The sequence below is a fragment of the Phoenix dactylifera genome, chromosome 12 (genome assembly GCF_051530095.1).
Source record: "Phoenix dactylifera cultivar Ajwa chromosome 12, Ajwa_hap1_PhDact_Kaust_v1.1, whole genome shotgun sequence".
NCBI lineage: Eukaryota > Viridiplantae > Streptophyta > Magnoliopsida > Arecales > Arecaceae > Phoenix > Phoenix dactylifera.
In genome coordinates this window covers 16,958,203-16,970,930 of record NC_143201.1, presented here as the reverse complement: position 1 = coordinate 16,970,930, position 12,728 = coordinate 16,958,203, and the positions used below count along the sequence as shown (strand labels likewise).

The 12,728-nt window shown below is 41.4% G+C and overlaps 1 protein-coding gene across 4 annotated transcripts; it reads right to left on the bottom strand.

Annotated features, from left to right (window-relative positions):
* Positions 1-4,060: 4,060 nt before the first annotated feature.
* Positions 4,061-11,304, bottom strand: LOC120105705 (transcription/mRNA export factor). 4 transcript variants are annotated; one of them, XM_039118402.2, is made up of 6 exons: positions 11,153-11,304; positions 10,967-11,054; positions 10,632-10,726; positions 6,712-6,788; positions 4,325-4,427; positions 4,061-4,141 (listed from the first exon to the last, which is right to left on the bottom strand). In XM_039118402.2, coding segments are annotated over exons 1-5 (336 nt in total). In that variant the 5' UTR covers positions 11,155-11,304; the 3' UTR covers positions 4,061-4,141; positions 4,325-4,353. The 4 variants fall into 4 exon arrangements, with proteins under 4 accessions (XP_038974330.1, XP_038974329.1, XP_038974332.1 ...); XM_039118401.2 differs by having other exon boundaries at positions 4,061-4,427; positions 11,153-11,294; XM_039118404.2 differs by lacking the exons at positions 4,061-4,141; positions 4,325-4,427 and adding an exon at positions 4,493-4,563 and having other exon boundaries at positions 11,153-11,294.
* Between the last annotated feature and the right edge of the window lie 1,424 nt (positions 11,305-12,728).

The following is a 12,728-nucleotide window of genomic DNA, read 5'->3' as shown; positions in this document are numbered from 1 at the left end:
AGTCTGTGGATGTCGTAGCGCAGTAGCCTTCCCTCCGCAATGCCTCTCCGACTTCGGATTCACTCAATCACCATTGCCGAGTCATTCTCGAGGAGAAACAATCTGCATCTAGGATGCACCTCGTAAAGGTAATGTCCTTCTAAACAGCTCTAAGCTCGGCACAGACAGTAGTTATGTCGAAGATGCGCTGACCTTCGGCCGCCACCAGTCTGGCCCCATAGTCTTTGATGATGAAACCCACGTCGCCTCAGCTTTTGCCGTCACTAATACTGCCATCAAAATTCACCTTGAGATAATCAGGTGGTGGGGGCACCCAGAAGACGAGCACAATCTTGAACACTGCAAGAGCAGAATAGAGGCTCCAGATTTTTCCAGCCATCCAAGAAGGTGATACCGCAGTAGTGCCGAGAATCTCCGCCGCTTGTAGTAAAGCTTTGTTCACCACCACCCTCAGAGGAGCACTGCCGCTCTCGAAGATCTGGATATTCCTATCCAGCCAACAGTGGTTGGCTACGTAGGTAGCCTGCGTCCCCCTCTCCAAAAGACTAGGTCCCCGCAGGGAGGCCGCTAGGAAGTGCAGCAGATCCTCGATTGACATCCACCTCTGTCGCTAGTCGGGATCAGCTACAGCACACTCCCAGACATGATTGGGATATGACTGGGCCGCGGGCACTTTATTAACACGGTATATGGACTCCATCTCCGGGCAGACCGGGCAAGCCGACAGGATCCTCACTCCTCACCTCGCCAATACACCTTTAGTGGGCAGACACCTCTAGGCCACCCTCCAAAGGAATAGTGCTACATAGGGATGGATGTGCATCCTCCAGATCCAACTCCCATCAATCTGCCGAGCTGAGGACCTCCCGACCAATCCAGATAAGTCCCGAGCTCGCACCACCGACCTCCTAGTTATACTCTATACTCGTCGGTCCACTGTCTCACCTATAGGAATTGACAGAGACAAGACCTGCTCCGCGAGCTGCATCCCAAACACCCGCCTAACAAGATCCTCATCCCATCTCCGCTCCCTCGGGGTGAAAAGATCACATACTTTGCGTCCCTCCAGCCAGCTATGATCAATCAGGGTAGGCCAACCCCATTGGGGAACCTCGGATAACCACCTGTCCTTCAGGATGTCGATAGACTGTCCGTCCCCAATCTCCCATCTGATCATCGGGGACACAATCCGGGCTGTGGCGTAGATCTCTTGCCATATGAATGAGCAGCCTTGTCTGATGCGGATGACTGATGGGTCAGCTGAATCCCCATACTTTGCCCTCACCACAGCACCCCAGAGACTCTCTAGCTCTAGAAAATACCTGGCTGCCAGCTTGTTCGCCAAAACCACCTGGCGCTCAATCAGAGAATGGACTCCCAATCCTCCATTGCAGGTCGGGTGACAGAGTCTCCCAGGCCAGTAGGTAAACACCATCCCTATCCCCACGCCTCCCCCAGATGAAGCTCATGAACAATCTCTCAATGCATCGCAGTACTGCAAGGGGCACCAAGGTGTTGGACAACAAGTAAATGGGAATAGAGCTCAGAACTTACCGTACTAGAGTGACTTTACCCATCATGGATAGTGCGACCGCTTGCCATCCCTCTAGTCTGTGCCTGATGCCTACCTCTACGGTGGTACACTCTCCCCTCCGCAGGCGTCGTCCAGTGATTGCCTGAGGTACCTAAGGGTCCCCTCCTGCTCGCCGATCTCTAGAATACTCATGATAGAAGCCTTCGTCCCTAGGTTGGTCTTCGGGCTGAAGTAGATGGCTGACTTCGCTAGATTGACCTGCTGGCCAGACACCGCACAGTACACCCCCAAGATCTTGCAGATGGCCATGACCGATCTCCTCGTCGCACGGGCCAACAACAAACAATCATTAGCAAATAACAGGTGAGATAATTGAGCTGAATCCACGCTAGACTGTAAGCCTTCACCTCCTATGCCACAGATGCCTGCTGAAGGGCTCTAGACAAAGAATCTGCATATATAATGAATAAAAAAGGTGACAGGGGGCAACCCTGCCTCAAACCGACCACTGACCCGAAGAACTGTAAGGGGGATCCATTTACCAACAAGACAAAGGACGGGATCAGAAGGCAGCTCTAGACCATAGGTGAAAGCCAAATCCCTCTAAGTAGTGAGTCACGAAGTCCTACCCCATCCTATCGTAGGCTCTTTTCATATCAAGTTTGATGCCCATCCAACATTTGCGCCCTAGCACTCTCTAGAGGTCAGACATAAATTTCTAAGCAATGAGCATGTTGTCGGAGATGGAGCGCCCCCCAACAAAGGTCCTGCTCAGGACAAATAAGTTTCCACTTTTTCATGGGTAAATCGGTTTTGATATGCCAAGAGTTGGGTCCTTTCCGCAGACCGCTTGATGGCCTTTTGTGAGCCTATTGACCGATGCCATTAACGTGAGCTAAACCAGCGATTACTCATAATGTTCTCTCATCGTCGATCACCACCATAAATTACCTGTTAGCTTGTCCCGAAATCGGAACAATGAAACGTCCATGGAGGAAACAGATTCTTTTCACTATTACAATTAGTTCACACGCTACATGCGTTAATGCTTGCCGCGAAATGAAAGATATTTAGGGGCCTGTTTTGCTGCTGGAATGGATTGCATCTCCCTTATATAGGCTGCCATGAGTGAAAATTTCAATCATGGGAGCGTTCGTGGAACAAATAATCTTGGTCTGGATGCAGGTAAAAACTATCCATGAGATTCTCCTATATATGGTAGTTAACGATCAGAGCAAATGATCCTCAGGAAATTGAAGAACAGAAGACGATCAGGATACGGAAAATCACCAGGATAATAAGAAGAAAAAAAAAAAAGCACCACACTTATTTGGATTGTACAGTCCATTGAAGGCCCCTGCGGAACTGCTTTCCTCCCCCCTCTTAGATCAGTAATTTAAGGTCATAAGTTATCCAAGGATAATCTGTTCCTGGAACCAGCCAGGCCCTTAAAGAAAGGATATATAATCTCTATTATCTAGGAACAGCAAAGGTGCAATCAGAGGGGAGAGCTCCAAGATTGCACAATTCCAAAATAATAGGAAGTTCTATGAAGAACAGAAATTTAACAGATGAGATGTTGGAGGTACAAGATCGCACAAAGAATAGGGATTGTACATTCCTTTGAACACATTCATGGTATTTATCTTTCTTCATGACTCATAAGTTTGCCACCGATAACCTGTTCTCAGTGCCTGCCATATATTGGATTACTCCAAGGATCTGCTTGGCATCGAAACAGGCACCTAGTGGAGTTCAGATCCATTCTGGGTGAAAAATCAGAGTACCCTAAATCCTCAAGACTTGAATTTTGGTTATCAGACGCATTTAAAACCAGAACCAATTCTAACATGGAAAACCAGAGCCAGTTTGTCCATTATAAATGGTACCACTGAATATTGTTATTAAAAAAGATTAAGAAGAAACAGTTTTAAGAGTTTAGACCTGCAAGAAAGATGTCATCCTAAAGTATCCCCTTGTTTTGCATGTTCTTTCCTCCCATTGCCAAACAATACGAAAGAATGTTCTGTACATAACTTCTAATTCTCAGCGACCAAGACCCAAAGCCATACACAAGGGCTCCCTCCAACATTTTGATTCACCATACCAAACTCTTGTCTGAAATTTAAATGCAAGCTGTCACCATAAAAACGAAGGATGTGCGCATCCAGCTCGGATGCTTAAGCCAGGTCCTCAAATTATTGGATTGCCAGCCATCAAGCATGGTCCAGGTTTATGGAAGCAGTATCACAGTAATATGAAGAGAGATTGCAAAGGAAGCTGAAGCAACCACAACACCTAGCCAGTAGTTCACTAAAGCATCATTGCTTTGCACAAAGCTTAAATGCTGGGTTACAGGTGCAATTAACATCAATATGCTGCACCACTTCACTGTTTCTTTAAACACGAGGATCAATGAAGACATGCATTGGACCATATTGGATTTAATAGCATGTAAGATATTTATGATTGCACAATCACATGTCCATCACTTGCTAAGTCTATCCAAGCACATCAATAACAGTGTTTCACAATTCCCAAATTCAGGAATCTACAGCTATGGCTCGCTTTCAATATTTTCTGAAAATTGTTCCGTGAGCGTTCAAACTGTAAAGATATGCCCCAGGTCAAAAAGTCAAAGAGACTACAAATAAAGACAACATTTGGAGACAATCCTAATATGGCAATCACTGGACAACAGTACTCGGTCTTAACTGATTGTAACTCTTAGTTTAGTATCAGAATTTACATAAATATGCAATCACTAACTAACGAAAAACAGAGTAGTACCTTGATCCCTTTTCACTGTTTAACAAGTATCAAATTGCAGCTGATGTGAGAAAGGACCGAATGCGCTGCAACAGCTCAGCCTTCACCGAATCGGGGACTGATGCTGCATTATTGCAGATAAAAATGATGTATAATCGAATCAGTGAAAACAGTAGACAATGCTCTTGATTGGCCAAAAGAAATAATGCAGTTTCTCTTCCTGCTAACTTAAGAGAGCACCAGAAAAGCAATCCATGTTCCTGATAAAATAAAATTGCATCACAGATAAAAAGAATATATATGCACATACAGCAACATTAGTTCAATGAATACAATTTAGACAACTATTACTGCAGCATGTAGGAGTTTAATGTCGAAGAGAAAAACATATCCCAATAGTTCTGTGCCTAAACCCAATCTACTCTCTTATAAAAAAAAAATTTGATCATAACCGTCACTGGCTGATCATGCATTTACTATTTTTGGACGCCCTTGTTTGATTTTTTTTCCTACTCCTCAGGATGAGAAATAACAACATTTCTTCCCATTTATTACCACTGATTTGCAGCTTGAAATAATATGGTGGCATACTTATTCATCTCCACAAATACCTGAAAATACCAACTATAGAATCTAACACAAACTGGATTTCACTTTAACTGATGCAAAGAGCAGTAATATAGTTAAATAGGAACCAGTAGTGAAGATAATAGTAGGAGCAGTTAGTAGTAAAATTACTGGGGATTCATTATAGAAACAAACTTCATCAGAATTTGTGTCCACTTTGACAGGCGGTTGTAAAAACTTTCCATAATCCCCGAAACATATTCTAATTAACATATTTCTCTGAGAAATAATTATATTGTGAAAAAAATTCAAGAGTTTGCTGTAACTGAAGTTGACGAGGGTTTATACCACACCTTCCACAACTATAATGAAAAAAAGAGCACTTGCATGTGTTTGCAGTGTAAGTTTATGTCAGGTAATTACTGAATATATAAATAATATTAGCAATACCTGAGGAAATAAGAAACTGACAGTGCACCGATGGGAATAAATTCCACAGAACATACATATATGCATACATACATGCATGTACAGGAAAAACGACAGAGTACCCTTATAAAGTTGGCAGGTAAGGGACAGTTTTCGTAATTTTCCAACAACTCAATCACACTATAAACCCTAAACCCCAAAACAGTCACACACAGAGAGAGAGATACGTATATATGGAGTGACAATTTAGTTCCTACAGAACAAATAGCCTGGTTGTTGCCCAGGAAAGTTGACAAAGAATACCCTACTAAAGTTGGAAGGTGAGGTGTCATGGAGCTTGTGCAAATATCATGACACATTGGCTACCAACTCCCTCTCCCCCTCCCCCTCCCCCTCCCCCAAATCTTCACCCATGTGCTCTCCATCTTCTCCCCCACCTTCCATTGTAACAAATCCTCCCCACCTCTTCCTTTTTCCATGTATCCACCCAATACCTCCCTGCTACCACCCACCCCATCACACCGCCCTCCCCTACCTCTTCATTTCTCCAAAGGAAATGTGATGGATTTACAAAGGAAAGAAGAGAACAAGGATATACATTATCAGATTGGACGTGGGTGAAGAGGGGGAGTAGGTGGTGGTCAGAAGAAGGGATATACGTTACCAACCTAGACATGGGTGAGGAAATCACAAGCTTTTTTTCTATGTCCTTTTTGATCAGACAGCACAAAAAACTGCCAAACTCCTTTCAATACATGCCGCTGAAAGGTCAAAATATAATATATCCAAAAAGGGGTCCACAAGCGCATGATGTAAGAGTGTGTGTGTGTGTGTGTGTGTGTGTTTTTTGGGGGGGGGGGGGGGGGGGGGGGGGGGGGGGCACCACATTTAAATCATGCTCCCTCCCAAACTCGGCTGCCCAATTACTAGCCTCATTAGATTCTCTATAAATATGATAGATACAAAAACACCCACAACTCAAAATATTCATAATATATAGAATGAGAGTCAGTGTTCCTCAAAGAATGTGTTCACCCTGCCTTACACTAGCAAAGCAATGTGAGAAAAATCACGTTCAACAAGGATATAGAGAGGAGACTGAACTTAGAGTGCAATAAGCAAATAAACCTTGCAAAGAACATAAGGATCTTGCTACTTAAGTAAACAAGAATAATGTTTACATATTCACAACACTCGAGCCATACAACAAGAGCTTTTTCTTTAGTGAAAAACAGCATGGAGTCGTATAAAATGAAAACCCTGTCAGCATGCGTAATTGAAATATTCTAGAACAAACACGTCGCAAATGGTGTTGCTATTCCTAGTAATGATAATAACTTTCACACACAAGGCAATGAAAATGAGATTAAGTAGATGTACACACATGGAGAATTATCATTAAAAAGGCTTACCTCTTCCTTTTGGAGTGACAACATGGATAAGATCATCCACTGTGACATTATTTCTTCCTTTCTTCCTAGCATAAGCCCTAAGGGGAAAAAGTACTCTTAGTTATATAAAATAAAAGTAAATGCCATGTGGTTGAACAAAGACTTAGTTTAATGAATCTAGTTGTTCCCAATAGTAGAATGTCCGAATGCAGAAACAAAACCAGTAAAAACAGAAGCAAGAGTTCAGATTAGCTTGTGCAAATGAGAGGGCATTCACAAATGTGAACTAGAAAGCTATGCTCCCATTCTTTGGTGCAAGGGGCTTCAGTAAACTCAATAATAGAAAGCCATGCTGATGAACCAATTGACCTGATGATTGACATAGTAAATAAAATGAAGGCAAGAGAGGACAAATGCCTCTAATGCACTCTGATTTTTTTTAGCAAAAGCTTTTTTGTTTATTCTTTTGCTTATTGTGCAATGTTTTTTGTGTACGGAAACCAAGTTGCTAAATCAATGTGTGCTGTTAAGGCAGCAAAACCACAAACTGGCCCATGACCTAACACAGTTATAGCTTAATCATGTCTGTTCTGTGCAACATGCACTGTTTGACCTATTTGGGTTGTAAATCCTTCAACATCCATTGTTATAAGGTTCTCATCCTCAAAGAAAGAATTCCAATAAAGGCTTCATAATAATATTAAAATGTAGATAGGAGGCACATAGCAGCCAGAGTGTTTCATAATGCATAGCAGATAGCAGGTGCTATGGACCCAAAGCGGGTCATTAAAGCATACAATAGTTTTTCTAAGTATCAAAAATTAATACTTTGATCAACATCATTCAAAACAATTGAAAAAGAAAATCACAAATCCATAAAACATCACCAACCTAACATCATATGTTATTAACATAATAAGTTATACTTAATATATTCCATTCAATGATTAAAACATGCATTATTCTCAACAGATTATTCATATCAGATGACCCAAAAACATATCATTAACAATTAATGCATTAGCAAACTTGGGCCAAGACCTTTGTCTAATGGCCATCTCCCTTCCAAATGATCCAATAGCTCTTGTGTATAAGGGAATCTCCCTTGAAATTTCATATTGCAAATTTTGATTGTTAGGATAGAGTTTCAAAATGCACTCAATCAGCCCATTCATGAATCGCCCATCATTTCAATTTTATTCTAATTGGCATGGAAGAAGTAGGGGTTCATGAGGTCACCTTCCCTATGCAATGAGCCTTTAAGTTTTGCATCTCATCTTGAATCAATAATTGCCCAGATTGGAAGATACTTCTCATCTTCATTCAAATATAAGGCTATCTCCCTCTTAGCATTCATCAAATCACCCATATATAGCCCTTAGTCACCCCTAAGCACTTCTACCAAGGGCTCCTACAAATCCATAGCAAATGCCACATTATTCCAAATTTTAGAGTTTAAAACTATGCCTTGGATCTTCCTTCCTTGATCTTTGTTGCACCATTTAGAATTCTCCCAATCACTAGCTCCTTTCTCTTGCTCATCACACTTTGCAAGCTTAGAATGTAGCAAAGTGAGTTTTTGTTGATCTCACCAAATTCCTTTTATTGGCAAACTTTCCCATCATGCTAGCTTACCCATATAAACCCAGTTTGGCACAGTGCCCAGTGCCCGCTATAACCCAAAAGTGAAGTAGCTGCTATAGCAAAACTATAGTAGGTTTATGATTGTCAAAATAAAACTATCCCCAAACAAGAGTCAAAATTACTTTTAGCGAACTAATGATATCAAGGACATAATAATAATCATTCATCTTCATTAGTTTCACAATATAACAGTCATCAACTAGATCCATACAAATGTCACTAAGGATGCCTAGAGAGAGAACCATTCATAAGCAACTTCTGTTTGGCTTATGAATTTAGCTCAATATGAGCTTGCTCGGTCAATAAGAGCCAAGCTTATAAAAAATCATAAAATTCATATACTTATAATTCCATATGGCAATTTAAGTTCTATTTATTAACATAAAAATGCTTGTAATTAAATTTTGTACTATTAGTTAAAAAGGAGCGTATTTGAAACCATAAATGTTTAAATTATTTCAACACTTGAATTAGAATCCAATAGTTAAGATCTCAATGTTACCAAGGCTAACAGCTAAATATAGAGCTTGATGTTATATCTAACAGTCAGTCAAAAGTCCATTTAAAATATATTTTTATTTATTTATTTATATGTACATTTATAAATATATTTGTCTTGATTTTTTTTCAATTCCCTAACAACGGAGGTGGACTTCAACCAAGCCAACCCTTCTTATGAAGTGGCTATGGAGATCTCAGAAGGAAAAGAAAAAGCTATTTGTATTCCTCATCTTTGGCAGCTAAGCACCTCTTCAATGGCTAAAATGGATTGACCAACCCAACCCCTTCAACATCCTGCATCTGGAAATATCTCATTTGGCACAAAAAGACTTTCATCTTGTTTGAAAATAGAATTGCTAGTAGTCGCCAGTCAACCATACGGTGCATTTTCGAGTCTTGTACACACCATTTGTCACATTATCGTTGGCCATGCCTAAAATCATTACCTTAACTGAAAGGAGAGGGATATCAAAGGTGGGGCTAGTGATTGAAGTTGTAACAAAGTAGCCATACTGGAAGGTACGGATAGATCACCTTCTTTTTAGGGAGAGCTAATGCTTATGCCTGTTAGGTATTTTGGTTTGACATCGCTTCACATCCAAAAAGAAGTGATCTACATCTAAGCTAAGCTTGGATATGGAAGTCTTCTTTTGTTTCTCGATCATGAAGTAAAGTAAGACCAATTTAGCCTAAAACATTCCATAACAAATCCTCCAACCCCTGTATCACTCAATGGATTGCCCTCAATTCCTCTTTCTCTCTCTCCATCAATCGGAGCTCTTGAACTTCCACCTCCACCTCAATAGTGAAGGAGAACCAATGATCTCCACCGCCACTAATACTCCTAATTGTCTTCAAACCCTAGCTTGTAAGTCCAATGGAGGGAAAGGGATAGAGAAAACTGCCCCCAATTCATCTCTCCCTCCATCAATTAGAGCTGCAGACCTTTCTCCTCCATTGTCGATGATAAAGGAGACTTGGCAATCTGCACTGCCACTTCTACTCCTAAGTGTCTTCAAACCTTCTCCCTTGTTAGTCCAAAGAAAAGAGAGAGAGAAATGACCTCTATGATTGGGCTTTGCTGATTGAGACCTAAGAGGTCAATGTGCTCCCTCCTTAGAATTGATTATCAAGCAGAAATCACCTAGTCCATCACCACAAATCCCCTTTCTCCTGATCTTAATCTTAGCCAAGCTAAAAAAGCCAAGTGTAAGTTATATTGACCTTACATAAATCAAGCTTAAGCTAAGTTACCTAAGATCATCACAAACATGAGCTTAGCATAAGCCAAGGTTGTTGAGTATCGAGTCAAGCCTTTAGTTACCAAAAGCGGTCATGGGTGTGGGTGCAAGAGCACAGGTCCGAGGAAGTGGTTCTTATTGAAAAAGAAATGAAATGTTTAGGAAATGTGTCTAAGGATGAGTTTTTGAGGGGATTTGGAAAATGATGCACCATCCTAATTGGAAGATTCCTGCTATTAAGAGTCAAGCACAAGCTGGCCATAGCTTGCACCAGCTTGGCTTGTTCACACTCCTCTCTTTCACATGACAAATGCTTGCAAGAAGCGATTGGAGAAGAAAAAGAACAATGCAAAGAATAATAATAATCATAACAATAGAATGGCTGAATTTCTCACCACAAGAAAAAGCGGGTATGAAGCATAAAGGCTCCTACCAAGCATGGGCAGATAAGAGCTAGCAGATTATGCAAAATAAAACCATATTGCATGAATAGAATAAGCAAATCTTTTGAGTGAAGTTCATATCAAGATAAAATTAAGCCGAAGGGATCCAAACCTGCAAATAGCTTTCATTTCGTCCCTCCAGCCGCACTCTATGAGACGCTCTCTCAAAAGCTCCATCAATTTCTCCTTCTCCCCACTCTCGATCAACTTTAAAACCAAAATCCACTTCATTAACAACTGCAAAAGGAGCCCCTGTGTACCCAATTCCCCTCATTTCTTCCTCCCCACGCCACCCCGCCCCCCAAACCCCTATCGTACAAAACCCTAACTTTGGACATAAGAACAAATTTTCCGATCACCCAAGCCCCTGGAATCTCAACCTCCCCTCTCATTCCATCTGAAGGGGTTTTGAAGAGAATTAAGGCAAGAGAAGAGAAGTCATCATACCTTGATGTTGATGATTTCTTGAAGGGTGGGTTCCTTCTCGGGTTCTTCATTGGCGTCCGGCGTCGGGGGACGATTGATCGAAGACCTCCTGATTATTAGGAGAGAAAAACAGATCAAACATAGAGAAAAAAGATCGCAATTTTAAGCTAAAAATCAAGAAAACGAGAGAGAGAACAGATTGCTTACATCTCTTCTCTAACCCTTATCCTCCCTCTCTCTCTCTCTCTCTCTATCTATTTCTCTCCTGACTCAAAGAAGGAATACTTCGTTGAGGTTCGACACTCCTGTCTCCATAATCTCCATCGGTGTCCGCCTCGGAAGGAAGAAGGGTTTGGTATACTGAACCGCGGAGAAGTTTAAGAGGAAAGCAATCGAAAAATCGAGAAGCCTAATCAATTTTGATCGTATGTTTAGTGTAACGCAAATCATGAAGTCGACGTGTGACGCGGATCCACTAGGTAGGAGCAAACACGATTCTGTGCCACGTAGCAAAAGAGAATGACGTTAGGAGGGGCCTTTATGCACCCGAGCGAGAGCATCCCGCGGTGCACTCGCTCTGACGCGCGACAACGTGTCCTTTTAGGCCGTGGAGGACAAAAGGTTTATGGGCCTTTTGACTACTCTTTTAAAATTAGGAGGAGAAATACTATAATCCTAAATTTTTTATTTTTTTCAACCAGACATCATAGCATACTTTTTTTTATTATAATATTATGAGAACGGGCCTACAGGGACCATTCTGGACTGAAGTCCGCATGCCCATGATCAGCTCTACTCCCAACCTCTTTTACTCCTCTTCCGTCCCTTCCTTCCCTCTGTTCTTCGTCTTATTATTTCTTTTATTTTTCTTCCCATTTGTCTCCTATTTGTAATCAATTAAAGAAAAAAGAAAACCTTCCTTTTCTTCCCTATTTAACTCATGGAGCAGGTACATTGATTAATCCAAGTCACCAACAGACGAAACCCAAAGCCCTAAGCAAACCCAGGCCAAATCTCTCTTTTTCTATGTTGGTTAAACCATAATAGGTCAAGCCCCTGATTGGACCTAAACTAAGTGGATCAAGCCTAAAAGCTCAACTAGCTTTAAATCGTGTATCTCTTTCTTTCTCTAAGCAAGGCCAGGGATCTTAATTTAAAGTGATGACTCTCTTTGCTCAAATCCAAGTTGACCCAAGGTGGAGGCCTTGCACCGTCTTGATACCTGAGTGGCATACCAATCCAGTAGCTCAGCCTTGTCAAGTACCCCTGAAATTGGCTGTCATTAATCTTTATTGAGCCATTTAAATCATAGTTCATCTTGATTAGTTTAGTTCACCTTATTCAGAACGACCTAGACAGTCGGGGCATTGCCATATAAACCCTTTGTCCATTGCCAATATACCATCTAAACGCATGTCGCACCACCACCCATGCAGCATTAGCAGTTTGTCGCCAAATACATGATGACCTCCTTCTAGGATTGTAATTCTCCCAACAACCTGTAAACTTGTACTGTGCAGAAAGAACTTTGGCCCACTGTGCATTTGGATGAAGATCAAGTTTGCAGCTAACCTGGTGATGGAAGATCGAAAACCTTTGGGAAGTTGAGACTGAAAAACAGATATAGCCCCAACGGCTGCAACTGGAGGGTTTCAGAGGTTGGCAACATTGTGATTCAGTAGTGGTTGGCTTTTGTTGGGCTTTCTTGGTTGTCATATGTCGGCTGAAAATTCTTTTATAAAAAATATATGGCATCATCTTAGGTGAAGATCATATATTCCAA

Bases quoted from the DNA above. Each gene is read 5' to 3' on its own strand.
- LOC120105705 (XM_039118402.2), bottom strand. The intron at 10,727-10,966 runs GTATGATGACTT...TTGGTTTTAAAG, and splicing joins AAGAAATCATCAACATCAAG to TTGATCGAGAGTGGGGAGAA. The intron at 6,789-10,631 runs GTTTGGATCCCT...TTTTCCCCTTAG, and splicing joins GAAATGAAAGCTATTTGCAG to GGCTTATGCTAGGAAGAAAG.